General features: G+C 36.1%; 1 protein-coding gene across 1 annotated transcript in view; it reads right to left on the reverse strand.

Annotated features, from left to right (window-relative positions):
* Dpyd (dihydropyrimidine dehydrogenase) overlaps positions 1–13,732 on the reverse strand; it is an 819,213-nt gene that overhangs the window by 385,275 nt on the left and 420,206 nt on the right. The window contains exon 13 of the mRNA XM_040751969.1: positions 11,285–11,500. Within this exon, the coding sequence (XP_040607903.1) occupies positions 11,285–11,500 (216 nt within the window). The remainder of the gene's footprint in view (positions 1–11,284; positions 11,501–13,732) is intronic.

The following is a 13,732-nucleotide window of genomic DNA, read 5'->3' on the forward strand; positions in this document are numbered from 1 at the left end:
ATGGAAGGAAATGAATAAAACATTTCAATACCTGAAAGCGAAAATAGAATCAATTAAAAAAATTGGAACTCAAACAGGAACCTAACCAACAGAATATTGTAGTGAGAAATCCACTCCTCCCACTCCTGTAGAATCGGGCGTGGTCACAGGTGAGGATGTGATAAATGGAGGGCTAGATCTGGGGTCCTGGATCCCAGAGCTCACTCTTGCTTCCAGTTGGGTCACAGGGAACAGCCTTGGTGGATGCTTGGAGCTAGAAACTTTGGCGGTCACTTGCCTCTTGTGTAAGTGCATTCTCCCCAAATAAACTTCACTTAACCTGTACTGAGTCTAGTGAATCTTGATTCCCACACAACAGAATATAAGAGATAGAAGACAGACTCTCAGGCATTGACGACATGATAGATTAAATAGTTGCCTCAGGCATAGAGAATGTTAAATTGTAAAAAAAAATCAAGGACTATTTGAGGGACAAAATAAAACCTAATATAATCAAAGCTTTGTGCAATATATTCATATATGAAGGCAATTTAAATGAAATTTCAAGTAACAGGGAAAAAGAGTCTTAAGTGAACATTTATTTTCACCAATCTCTGTACTTTATTTTCCAGTACAGAGATGGGACTATATCTAATTGAGAGGTTGGTCAAAGTGGTTCCATGGGAATGCCCAAAGAACCCACACTGTTACCAAAATGGTAGGTTGTTCTCTACATACCTAAAGAGAGACCCCATTGTTAAAGACGACATTTACACAACTAATTGCACATGGAGAAGTTGATCCTGTGCCTATTTAGAGTCTTCACCCCAATGTGCTAGCATCAATGATACAGGAAAGATATTCAGAATGTTACCAAAGAATAAACATAAACACCAACCCAGTGAGTCTCACTGGGGAAAAAACAAGCTACTCTTAAGAGTAGGTACATTTATGTTACATCACATGTATGTATTTATATTGCCCTACAAGTTTTTTGTATATGTAGGCTTCTAGTTTAGTGTTTTTATGGGCTCTATGATTATATAAATGGATGGGTCTTTGCATCTATATCTATTTCCTTCTGTTTTTTGTTTTGTTTTTCATTTATGACACGTTAGCTTTTTATATTTTACTCTATTTTATTATTGTATTTTATTATTGTCCCTTAGAAGCCTGTTTTCAAATGTGAGACAGAAAGTGGGTGGATCCAGATAGAAGGAGAGTGGGGAGGAACTAGAAGGAGTAGAGAGAGGAGAAACTGTAATCAGAGTATATTATGTGAGGAAAACAATCTATTTTCAAAAAAAATTCACTGAAGCAATTTGAATGACAGTAATAATGTACATGGTTAAAATTACCACTTTGATTAGAGTTAAATGAGTTTTATTTATCATCAGAAATGTACTTGTTAATTTATATTTGCAAATATCTTAATTTATGCTTTCTGTTTGAGCAAAAAGAGGTCCCAAACATGGTGAGGCAGTCAATAGTTATTAAATGAGAACTTTGGGGAAGACAAGAACATATTTATTGGAGTACAGCTTTCAAGATTAGCTTCAATACTGAGCTTGCAACGCAAATGAGTATAAGTTAAATCACACAGGATCAAACACTCATTGGCTATAGAGAAGATGAGAGTCCAGCCAACAACTGGGAACTTAGGGATACATTCCCCTAGAGGACCAGCATGAGCCAACTGTAGCCATTTAGTTAAGTTATTCTTTATCATTTCAGGATGAAACAGTTTTATAAACTTTAATAAAATAAATACAAATAACAACTAAATAATCAAACCAGCTAATATTTAAATGAATAGTACAAGAAACATTAAGATTTTCTGATTGTCCAGTCTTCTAGATGAGTTAAGACTGAATTTGCTTAAATAATTATATCTCTTTATTTGAAGCATAAGTATGTATCAGGAGAACAATATTTTGTACGAAACAGAAATTAATCAAACGCAAAACTTGAATCTGGAATGACAGTGAAATAACAGGATTGTATCTTATTCATGACGGTGTCATTACTTTCTTGATAAGAAATGGAAAATATGAATGATGATAAAATTAATCAATCTACTGTTTTAAAAGAATGAAAATCTTTATTTCCAAAATGGCATCTCAAAATGAATTATGGAAATAAGTATCACGTTCCTTATAATAATCCAAAGACACTTACTCTAAAATATTATTTAAGATATTCACAGAACTTTTAGTAATTTCTTTTAGCATTTATAGCTTTTTCAGTGTTATTCTCCAATTCTTGTCTGGTTGGTAGGTGATCCCAATTTGTCCAATCTGTGCAAATGCAGACACAACTTCCTCTCAATTAAGATAATGTGGATCAAAACAAGTTCTTGCAATCCACATGGGAGAATAGGCAACCTTCATGGTAAAAATCTGCAAATCTTATTATGGAAGGAAAACAGTATTATTTAGAAACAAAAGAAAAGGCTTATGGATAAGACATGAGGGCTGTCTCTGAGCCACTGAAGGGCTGTCAGGTGTAATTGTGGTTCAAATTAGAATTCTGTGATTATTCATTCATCTAACAAATGTGGTTTGAGTTCTCCTCACCTGTCAGACATTATTCTTGGTGCTTGGCGTGTAGTAGTGAGCAAGAAAGACAATGTCCCTTTTCACATGTGGCTTGCTGCAAGTAGCTAACCCAGAAAGTATACAAATAAATGACCAAAAGCCTGGTCATTTTCTGCAATAATGAGTACAGTGAAGGGAACCACTATGGTAGGGTGGCACACAGAGAGACCTCAGAAAGGTCAAGAAAAGTTCCTCGGAGGAGCAAATTATTTTTCTGAAATGTAATTAAGAAGCCAGAATCAGTCAAATATAAAGCCAAGTGCTGAGCATTCCCAGACAGAACAAATGCCAAGTCACATATGCCTCAGATGGGAGAGAAACTGCATGCTATAGAACAAGAAGGAAAGCAATGTATTGGAAAGAAAATGGGTCTACAGGGATTGTGATCAACTGGATGTACTTAAGCTGTTAAAATGAAATGCTTTGCCTTTTGGGTACATGAACTCTCTCTAAACTTATGCCACTCATATTTCTCAGCAGAAATACAAGTATCCATAGCTACATGATGGGCAGGATTATCACCAGGCAGTTTGTGAATTGACTACAATTGCACAAGTGTGAACAACCAACATGTGCCAAGCCAAGCCTGAGCAGCCTCTCCAAATGGTAGAGGGAGAACCACACACCTTGCTGCTATTTTTGATCCACTGAATAGTGAGGTGGGGTTCAACAGTTAGTATTTTCCCAGATGATACAGATATCAGCCATGTGCTGCAGTATCCAATTCTAAAGCATGTGACATCAACTTTGAGATTGGGATTCTTATGAAACAAAGAATAGCTCGCTGGCAAAGATGGAACTATGTAGAATACACTTCCTCTAGGATTAAAATGTAGTGAGAAGCATTCTTTTTCATTGGAAACTAGGAAAATAGCAACCTGAATTAACAGTTAGACAGGGCAATCTTGCCAGTGATAACTCAGAAGAGAATGCACATGATACATTCTTAATTCTAAGGGCATCTCTAGGAAGAATGCTTAAAGTGGCAGTCAAGTGTTTCTGCCCAAATATAAAAGGAACTGTACGATAAAAGCTTAAGAGGTAAGTATTTAATTTGCTAAATCAAACTTAAGCAACTCAAAGTACTCAGAGACCGTGTCTTTAGAAGATACAGTTATTGTTTATAATCATTCTCTGCCTGATAGAAGATTCTCCGGCACCTTACAGTAAAGATAATACCAAGAGTGTGGCAGCAAGACAGTTTGCTAAGTTTTACTAAGATTGAAATTAGTCCCTGATTGAATCTCTCAAGTAGACAATAGAGTTCTAAGATTCTCAGAAACTAGCACTATGATGTCCAGACTTGCCCAAGATAGGAAGAAATCCATCCCAGAATGAATTACAGCAAACACAAAAATAGCTTCATGGTGGCAACACTACTAGGTTAGACTAAAGAGGACAGTTAAGAACAAAGAATAGACTTCAGCAGAGATATCCTGAGGACGCTACTAGGATGCCAATAAAATTCTTTGCTAGCTACCTACAAGGATACAGTAGGCACTAAGTTCTAGAATTAATAGCTCAGAGTGTTGAACCTAAAGCACAACAAGGAAGTGGGGAACCAAAAAGAACAACAGACCCTAAACAAAAAACAAACACAACCATCTATCCCAGAAGATAATTGCCAACAGAATTTCAGCTTCATTTTCGCCTGCTTTGGATAGGAGATTGTTATCTGTATTGGACTATCGTTTCTGAATAACAGTAATATCTAACAGGCCCTCTTGGACATTTTATTGTTTCAAATTTATGTGTATGAGTGGTTTATATGCTGTATATATGGATACTCGTGTATGCCTTACACATTCAGAGGCCAGAAGATTGGTGTTGGATCCTTTGAACTAGAATTACATGGTTTTAAGCCACTATGTGGGTGGTGGCATTTAAACTGGGTCTTCTGCAAGAGAAATGTGTTCTCTTTATTGCTGAGCCACATGTACAGCTCCTGAACATATCACATTATGTCTGATGTCTGGTGAACAGGTAGCATGTCTTTCCACGTCTTTCCATTTCACTCAATCCTACATAAGGAGAATAAAATCCATCCAGTTATGTGTTATGCATCTGAACCTATCATATATCACAAGATCAAGGATAGTGATCATGAAACCACATGATTAGATGTTAGTTGGAAAGGGTAGGCACATTTTGTCTATGGAAGTTATATGAATAGTTGTCACTGGAAGACTATTTGAAAAGGCCACTATGATCTGAATCCACATCTCATTGTGATGTAATTTTGCAGTTCTTGTAGTCAATAAGTGGGTGGTGACTGACTATAAAGCTATAAGATGGTCAAGAGATTTTTGTGGAACTGACAGTGTGCATTGGAGCTTTGCTTCAAAAGACCTTTCAGCTTTCATTCCTCTTGGAACATAGTTACCTTATGAATAAGCCTAAACTAGCTGCTATGATGATAGAATAGCCTAATGCATGAGAGGATAGGAAGACAGAGAGACAGGCTCAGCCACCTCAGCAATTACAACGTACCATAGGGACTCCAGAGTCTTTAACAAGAACATCTTACCTTCCTCTGAGTATCTATCAATGGAGGTTATGTGTGAATGAGCCCCACAAGCACCATGTGAACCAGAAGAATGTACGTAAAATGCAGCCCAAATTTCCAGCATGCATAGTTGCATGAAAATAGATGATTGCATTAAGACTAGGTGAATTTATTTAACTTAGAATATTATTTTATCTTAAAAAACCTAAGTAGTTGATATGGATATTAGTGTAGTAAAACATTGTCAATATACTACAAACACTTCTTACATAATAGCGAATATGTGACTACATGAATAGTAACAATTGCTATGGTAATAGCAAACTTCAATACAATACATGCCCGAATAATACTGTAGAATCAGCATTGGTAACTAGAGACTTCTGGGCAAAAGTGATTTCCATTTCTTTCTGTACACTAGCATTTTTATAATGAATTTATTTATTTGGAGGATAAATATGATGTGTTTTAAATGAACAATTCTGGGTTTACAGAAGCATCAGCTTTTAAGAATGCCTGTGACTCTTGCAGAGAACCCAAGTTCAGTTTCAGGACAGCCAGGGCTACACAGAGAAACGCTGCCAATAAATAAATAAATAAATAAATAAATAAATAAGCAAATAAAGCAAAATTGAAAAGAACACCAACAAAAAAAACCCCAAAACCCAACACATTTGTATTGTATTAAGGATTTATACCAATTTACTTCAAGATGTCTCACAGAATAAAAGTGTACAAAAAACGTGGACTAGACTTAAGATAAGGCTGATCTGGAACCAATAAAAGGGATAGGTTTCTAAAATAAAACCTTACATAGCTGCAATGGGCTGCATTAACTTAAAAAACTAGCATAGCTTTTGTCACTGAAAATAAAATCAAGTTTATTGAGTGATGTCTCAGTTGTCAAAGGACTAAGGAGCTGAGTTGGATTCTCATATCCCAATTAAAACACTAAGTTAAAAATTAAGGGCAGAACCAACAGCCTCCAAAACAATACAGAGAAACCCTGCCTCGTAAAAACCAAAAAAAATTAAGGGCAGAATATGCTAAATCTCATATCTGGGGATATAGAGACAAGAATATCTGCACGGAGAAGCCACATCTGAACACTCTAGATTCACTGAGAGATTCAGCCTCAAAACATAACATGGAAAAGTGATTGAGAAATCGCACCAGAAGTTAACCTCTGGTTTCCTCATTCATACATATTCATGCACACATGCACACACACACACACACACACACACACACACACACACACACACACACGTGTGCGCACTCACGCACACCAAGTTATGTTTCTTCTGCCAGAATTACTAATACAAGATCTTACACAGTCAGACCAGATTATTTCTGTATATTTTCCTAATACAATGTGATTCATATTCTGTTTTCCCAATAACCCTCAGCATTTTGAAGGCTCCAGTGATCTCAGTCTTATAAGATCACCCATGCATGCAGAAATTCCAAGAACGTTTTCAGTTTCAAACAGGTATGGAAAACAACACAGATGAGAAATTTTAAATGGGCCTTTTTTCCTGTGATTGAGATCAATACAGGGAAAAGTCAATCGCTTTATGTGTTAACTACCTGTTCAAATGGTTGAGGGAAAAAACTCAATATCTTCGTGGTAAATAATCTATTTATTCATTTTTATGAAGTGTCTGTGAAAAGTTTACCAAACTCTTCCTGTGAGCTCAGCATTGTGATATGTGGTCAGTCTGTGTTTTACCCAAAGAGTAGAATCCATAATAGTACCACAAAGCAATACTAAGTAACCTTAATGTTATTTTCAGGTTTTAATGTTGAGAAATTATATATTATGCAGTTGCCTATTTATTTCACCATGCGACACTTATTAAAGTAAGCATAATGATTCAAGACATTTGTTACTAAAATCTCAAATGTGTGTTTGAAATATAGGTATACATTTGCGGTTTAGAATGTGGGTCTCTATGAGAGGATAGGATTACACAAGTATTTGACATAAATAAAATGTTTATTGTTCTCATAATCTGAGCCTGGGTCAAGGGTTATTTTATATGATGCCCACAGACTTTTGTACTATTCCCCATAAACAAAGCAGTTCTCTGTTTCATCATAATATTTTGGCTTTAATCAAGCTTGAGAAGTTGGCTTCTCTTTCTTCGTTTTTTTTTTAATTTAAGCTTACATTTATGGAGAAAATGATTTAACAACTTGGTTTTAAATATCACTTGTCACCCTTGTAAAACATAAGTAACATTGAAAAAAAAAGCAATCTAGTTATTTTGGGACATTAGTTCTTAGAATGATTTGGGGAAGGAAGAAGAGAGCTAATAAAAGCCATCTTTGATGTTATTTAACATAAAAGCAAACACAGATCTTTTTATATTTGGCATTAAAAATGTGATCATTTGCCTCCCTGAAGAAAGCATACCCAGCTTTTATACAGACTGCACAGTGAAGAATAATAATATTTCTGTTTACTGAGATATCAGCTGGCATTTCCCTGCAAGTCAATGGCCTATTGCTGCTACACCATATTAGACCTCAATGTGGCATCTACAAATGTCAAGAGTATAAAAAATATAGTTTGAAAATCAAAAGCAGCCTCCTACACTCTCCCAAAAAATAAAACAAAGGCAGGGGGGGCAACATTGAGCTAAATGTATTTGCTGCAGGAATCAGGGCAATATTCAGCTGTCAATCTTGGAAAACAAGGGAGCCGCACTGGCATAGCACTGGATAATGAAACTTCCAGCAGATGTTCAAGCAGGGCTCTAATTCTGACTGAACTCCCTTGGTGAGCATTTAATTTCTTTATCATATGCAGGCTCGGCAAATTGTACTTCATCAGAGATGTGTTGTGAAATATTAATATTTCATATGATAACAAAACTCCACAGACTAGCCTTTGTCATATTATGAGCATCCAAATTTCAAATGTCAAGATTCTGAATTATAATAAGTTTTAAACAGATTCTTGAATTGGCATAATAAATTATAATAAGGCCAATCCCAATTGGTCTGCTATAATGTCACACACATGTATATTATATGTGATATTTTAATACCTGTCTTTAGGAAAGGTTGTGTGGAGGAAAATGAGAGTTCACTTGTATAAGAAACATTTCATCTACAAGAAAGCACAAGCACTCATATGAGGCAATTATATATTCACAACAGGCTTATTCAGTAATTAAGAACGAAGTAAGAAACAAACTGTAGTTTTCTAGGAGGAAGACTGAGTGCTCTGTAAGTTCATGTATGGGAAAGTATCTTTTTTTGGCAAGCCATTCATTGCTCATGTGCAAGATGGCATTGTGAGTTCTTCCACTACCATTTTCACAGGTAAACTTAAAAATCATCTTTGCACACTGGTATTGAACCACTAGCAAAATAAACAAATGGGGTACCATTGTGTCTCTTGCACCGGATTTAATTTTTATTTTTTCATATCTTGCCTTCCAACTCACAGCACAGACTTCTGAATGGATAGATTGCATTCAAATTGAAGGCGTAGAAGGTAGTTAGTTTCCAAATTTGCTTCTGCTGGTAAGGCCTATAAAGGAGACAGTTTCTGTGTCCCTGAGTGACACACGGTCATGAATCAAAGCATGTTACCAATAGAGGAAAGGATAATATCTTTCATGGCTCAGAATTCAATATTGGCAAACCAGCAGAAAATTCAAACCACCTATCTTACCTCCACCACAATTCCTCATTAATACCTGATTAAATACCTATTCCTCTTTGTGTGCGTGCATCTTAAATAGCATAACTAATATATCTTTAAAGGCTCTGGAGACTTTTTGTTACAAACAGGTTAAATGGCTACCATAATTCTTAAAACGTGAAGAGGAACAAACACAAATTCACTATTAATATTACACGAAACTAGACATAACTCATCCATAATATTTTTAATCAATCCAGACTATCCGGTTCAATTTACTATTTTGTTTAAAAAAAGTCTTTCCTGATATTTAATTGAATACTCAATGTCCACATATACATTTTCTAGTTAAGCATGACAACCCTTAAGAAATGGACTGACATAGAAAGCAAGCTTGTTTCGAATTTAAATATATAATAAAAGTGTTTCAAAAAACAAAAACAAACAAACAAAAAGAAATACTTTTCTTGCTCTAATCTTTCTAACTCCTGAGGGTTTTCTGGATTTCCTGGACCACCTTTACCCAATTTCTTATAAAACTGTCAGACAAAGAAAGCTGTAATACTTTAATGATAATACTGTCAGGTATCGATCCCAGGAAAAGAAGAAAGCAGGAAGAAGGAGCTCTAATGACGCATGTTAGTTCTCTGTTATTTTCTTTGCCCAAAGATAAGGCTGATTTAAATAATGATACTCTCTTTAGTCACTAGATCTACCCATTCTTACACATTAATTATTACTAACTACAACTTAATTCTGACCATATCGATGGGGTTTGTCGTTCAAACCATTTTCAATAAATGGCCCATGAAACGTTCCTACTCATTCTATAAATTAGACTTCTAACTCACCACCATGTAAGGATGCTGTCTTTCTTCTATACCTTCAGTGCTGCAACCTTGGGTAAAGTGCATTTACAGGGTTTTTATGTTTAAAGTTATCTTACATTTATTTGTTTGTTTATTTGTGTGTGCCAGTGTGTGTGTGTGTGTGTGTGTGTGTTCTTAAGAGAATGCATCCCCTTGCCATAGGTTATGTTTCCCCCTTTAATCATCTCAGTTCTAGGAACCAAATCCAAGTTACCACCCTTGACTGCAAGGTCCTTTATCTGCTAAGACATCTCACTGTCCCTGCTTTTTTTGCACTAAAGATTTTATTTCAAAACCATTGTGAAAGCATAAAACCCCAATGTCGCAAGGAAATAATCTTGTGGGGTGATTTTATTAAGAATTTATTGAGAAATCTTATTACCACCATCAACAAATTACAGTGAGAAACTTTATAAGACATGTAGTGAATAATAGGATTTTATGCAAGCTAAATCCATTGTTTTCCTAACTTTGAATTGAAACATATGTTCTCATTTGCACACATCCTAAAATCACAAAATAATAATGTCAAAATAAAGAATCAAAAAGAGAAACTCATATTATCAGGCAGCCCCCCCATGGGATATATATCCAAATGAAACAAAATTAGTATGCCAAAAATATATATTCCTGTGTTAATTGCTGCACTGTTCACAATAGCACAAACACTGAAACTTCCTTAATGTTCATCAACAATGCACAGATAATGAAAATATAGTAGATAAACACATTGGAGTACTTTTCAACATAAAAATGGAGTCCTGAATTGGCAGCAATATGGACGGAACTCAAAATCATTATGCTAAGTGAAACAAACCAGTCAAAAGGAAGACTTGTATCACATAATTTCACTCATATATGGAATCTTAAAACAGATAGGTAAGTGGAAGCTAAGAGTCAAATGGTATTTACTAAAGGCTGAGACAGTAGGAAGAGAGAGGTACAGGGTCAATTGGGTTAAGATTTCTGAGAAAACAGCCCTGGTCTGCTACCACACAAAATCATGACTGTAAATATCAGGAACATACTCTACATTTCAAAGAGGTAGATGAAAGCAGTTGAAAGCTTCCTTCATAACGAACTAAGATATTTAACACAAATGTTTAATGTGGTTAAAACACTACAGCATACATGCAAATAGTAGAACATCAAATGATATCCTGCTAATAGAAACAAGGTAATCTGATTCAATTAAAACAGGGATTAGTGATTGTTAAATCACCACTATACTAGTTTTTGTGTGTAGGATTTTGAGACAGTTCTCACATAGCTCAGGCTGACCTTGAAATGTAGCCTAGGATGGCCTTGACTTTTTCATCTTTGTACCTTCCTTTCCTAAGTGCTATGTTTATAGGCATGCTCTACCATACTTTCTTAATGTAGTGATGGGGACTGAACTTAGATTGCTGTGTTTGCCATGCAAGCTCTTTACCAACTGAGCTACATCACCAGGCAAAAGATATTTTTGATAATTCTTAGACAATACAAAATGAGAATATATTCCACACCCCTTTATCTGTGGGGCAGACAGAATGAAAGAAATTTAAACTATAATGTTTTCAACTATTTAGAAATTATCATATCTCAGTTTTTTAAAAAAGCATTCCATCTTATATTTATCTTTTAAAGAAAATGCATGCTAGACATTTGCATTTAATTTCAAACATAATCTTACCTTATCCAGAGAGAAAGTCTTGGTCAAAGCAAAACCCCATCCAGCTTCAAAGGCCCGTCGAATCATTGGTGTGCTAGTGGCTGGTGTGGCACTGGCAAGGCCAAAGGGATTGGGAAACCTCAGCCCAGCCATTTCCACACTGATGTCCACTATGTCTACAGGAGTGTAAAATAGGGGAAGTTCAGGCTGGGCAGACACCAAGGTTCCATATTGTGCCTGCAAGAAACAAGTCAGCAATAACTTCTCTTGTATCATATCTGAACTGCCATTTAATCTTTCCCAAAATCTCTTCATCATCGCACTCAAATGACTACAATTGGTCCATCTCCCTGAAGAAAACTGCCCTAAAGTCAGATTTCAGTGCCCCAACATTATACACAATTATCATCATTGTCCCAATTAAAAGATCACTATAGATGTGGTAAACAGAAGGAAAATCAATTAAACAAATAAGCAACCAAACAAAGACTCTATTTCAAACATACTGCGATTCAAACACAAGAGAGGATCATTTTCAAGTTTATCTTTCTGGTTCCATTAACCCAGCTTCTTTGTACTTAATTTATGAAAACGTCTTAGCACTGTGATAGGGGCCACTGCAAGTGAGGAGGTCTAAATTCGTTTCCCAGTAATCTTGCTGCTCTGGATGTGGCTTCAGGACAGCCCTGTAGCATGCCTGGTCTCTCTCTTCTCCTCTAAACTCTCAGCACAGCAGTGGGACTTCTGGCTGCCTCATTTCCTACCTCAGAGGGATACTGAGGAGTGCAGAAAGTAGGCCACAGGGAGACTTCTAATTGCAACAGAAACAACACACTTGAGGACTGAAGGAATTTGCCTTTTCAGAAACATAACCAGAAACAGATACCAGTTTACATTAAAATCTCCAGGTGACACTTCAAAATGCACATAGCCACTGTTCAGTGGTCACTGTAACCAAGATGTTAATATGTTTTAATAAAAACACTTAGGCATCTGACTCACTAAACGGTAGAAAATACTTGGTGAATGTCTTCCGTCCTCTTTCCTCCCCTGTCTTTGCACTCTCTCTCTCCCTTCCACATTGCCATCCCTTCTTGTCCCTCTCTCTCCCTTCCTCCCACTTTTTGTTTATCTATGAAAGACAAATACTTGAAAAATACAAAAATGGATGACTATTCCCAGGCTAAGTATTCACTGAATGGACAGAGCTACTTAATTCAAAAGTAGAACTCCATTCTCTTGTGAATCATCACTCAGAGGAAAGGTTATTTGAGCAGAACCTTAATTTTATAGGCATGTGTCTTGTGTAGATAAAGATTACCATGACTTGCATAGAAATCATTTTCAGCCCTCCACCACTTATAAAGCAGAGCAAAACTCACTTAATATGCAAAGAGGCAACAAACTTGCCAGTTGAAAGGCTATTGTGTTTCTGGTTTTGCAAAAAAATAAAAAAATAAAAAAAGGAGCCTGATGGCATCTAGACTGTAACTATGGATACTCTTCTCCACCAGGGATCTCTGGCTTTCATGGATGTTTCCCTCCCTAAGTCCCTTAATCTATTCCTCCCTCCCTGATCAAATACAAATAAACTACACAGAACCTCATCTTCCCCATTCAAAGGCACACTTTCTGGAAGTCTCATTGTACTTGGTTCTTGTCTTCACATGGAATCAAAACACTATTTAAAGTATAAATCAAGACAAGAATGTGAATACACGCTTTAGCATAAAGTTGGAGGGGTGTGTGTGTGTGTGTGTGTGTGTGTGTGTGTGTGTGTGTTTCTGTCCATATGAACAGGCATCAGACAGATAGATGTGGAAGAAATATCACCCTTGATATTGAAAGCATTTTAACTCTATTTAACCATAGTTTGAACAGAATCAAATATGTTTTAGGTTAGAGTAAGGGAGAAGTTTCAACATGAAAAGTAAGTAAACTGGGAAAAATCACAACACTGTCCCTATATGTATATTCTCAGGCAAAATACTGGATACCATTGTGAATGATGTCTACAGCAAGAGTACACTATATTCCTCTAACATGAAATGAATGGCAGTTTTCTGTTTGCTGTATCAGGTATTGAAATACCGATTCTCTTCAATATTTCAGATGAATTTCAGTTTGTTTATAAGTACAGCCATTACAGTACAAGGCAACAGCCCAAAGAGGTGTGTGTGTGTATGCATTTTTATATAATTCAGCTTGCATTGCTTAATAGATGTAGTTTTAAAAATGAAATCCAGTTCTAAAGACCAGTTCTAAAATACTTAAGAAGGTTATTCTTTTGGAATTTATAAATAAAATGCTTTGGACAAATTTGCACGTCAATCCCCCCTTCCCTCTCCCTCCCATCTTCCCATATCTCCTACTAACCTTCCCCAACCCATTCCCCCACCCACTCCCCAAGGACAGTGAGGCGTTCCATGAGGGATCATCAAAGTCTGTCATATCATTTGTGGGATGGTC

The sequence above is a fragment of the Mesocricetus auratus genome, unplaced genomic scaffold, assembly GCF_017639785.1.
Source record: "Mesocricetus auratus isolate SY011 unplaced genomic scaffold, BCM_Maur_2.0 Super-Scaffold_100009, whole genome shotgun sequence".
NCBI lineage: Eukaryota > Metazoa > Chordata > Mammalia > Rodentia > Cricetidae > Mesocricetus > Mesocricetus auratus.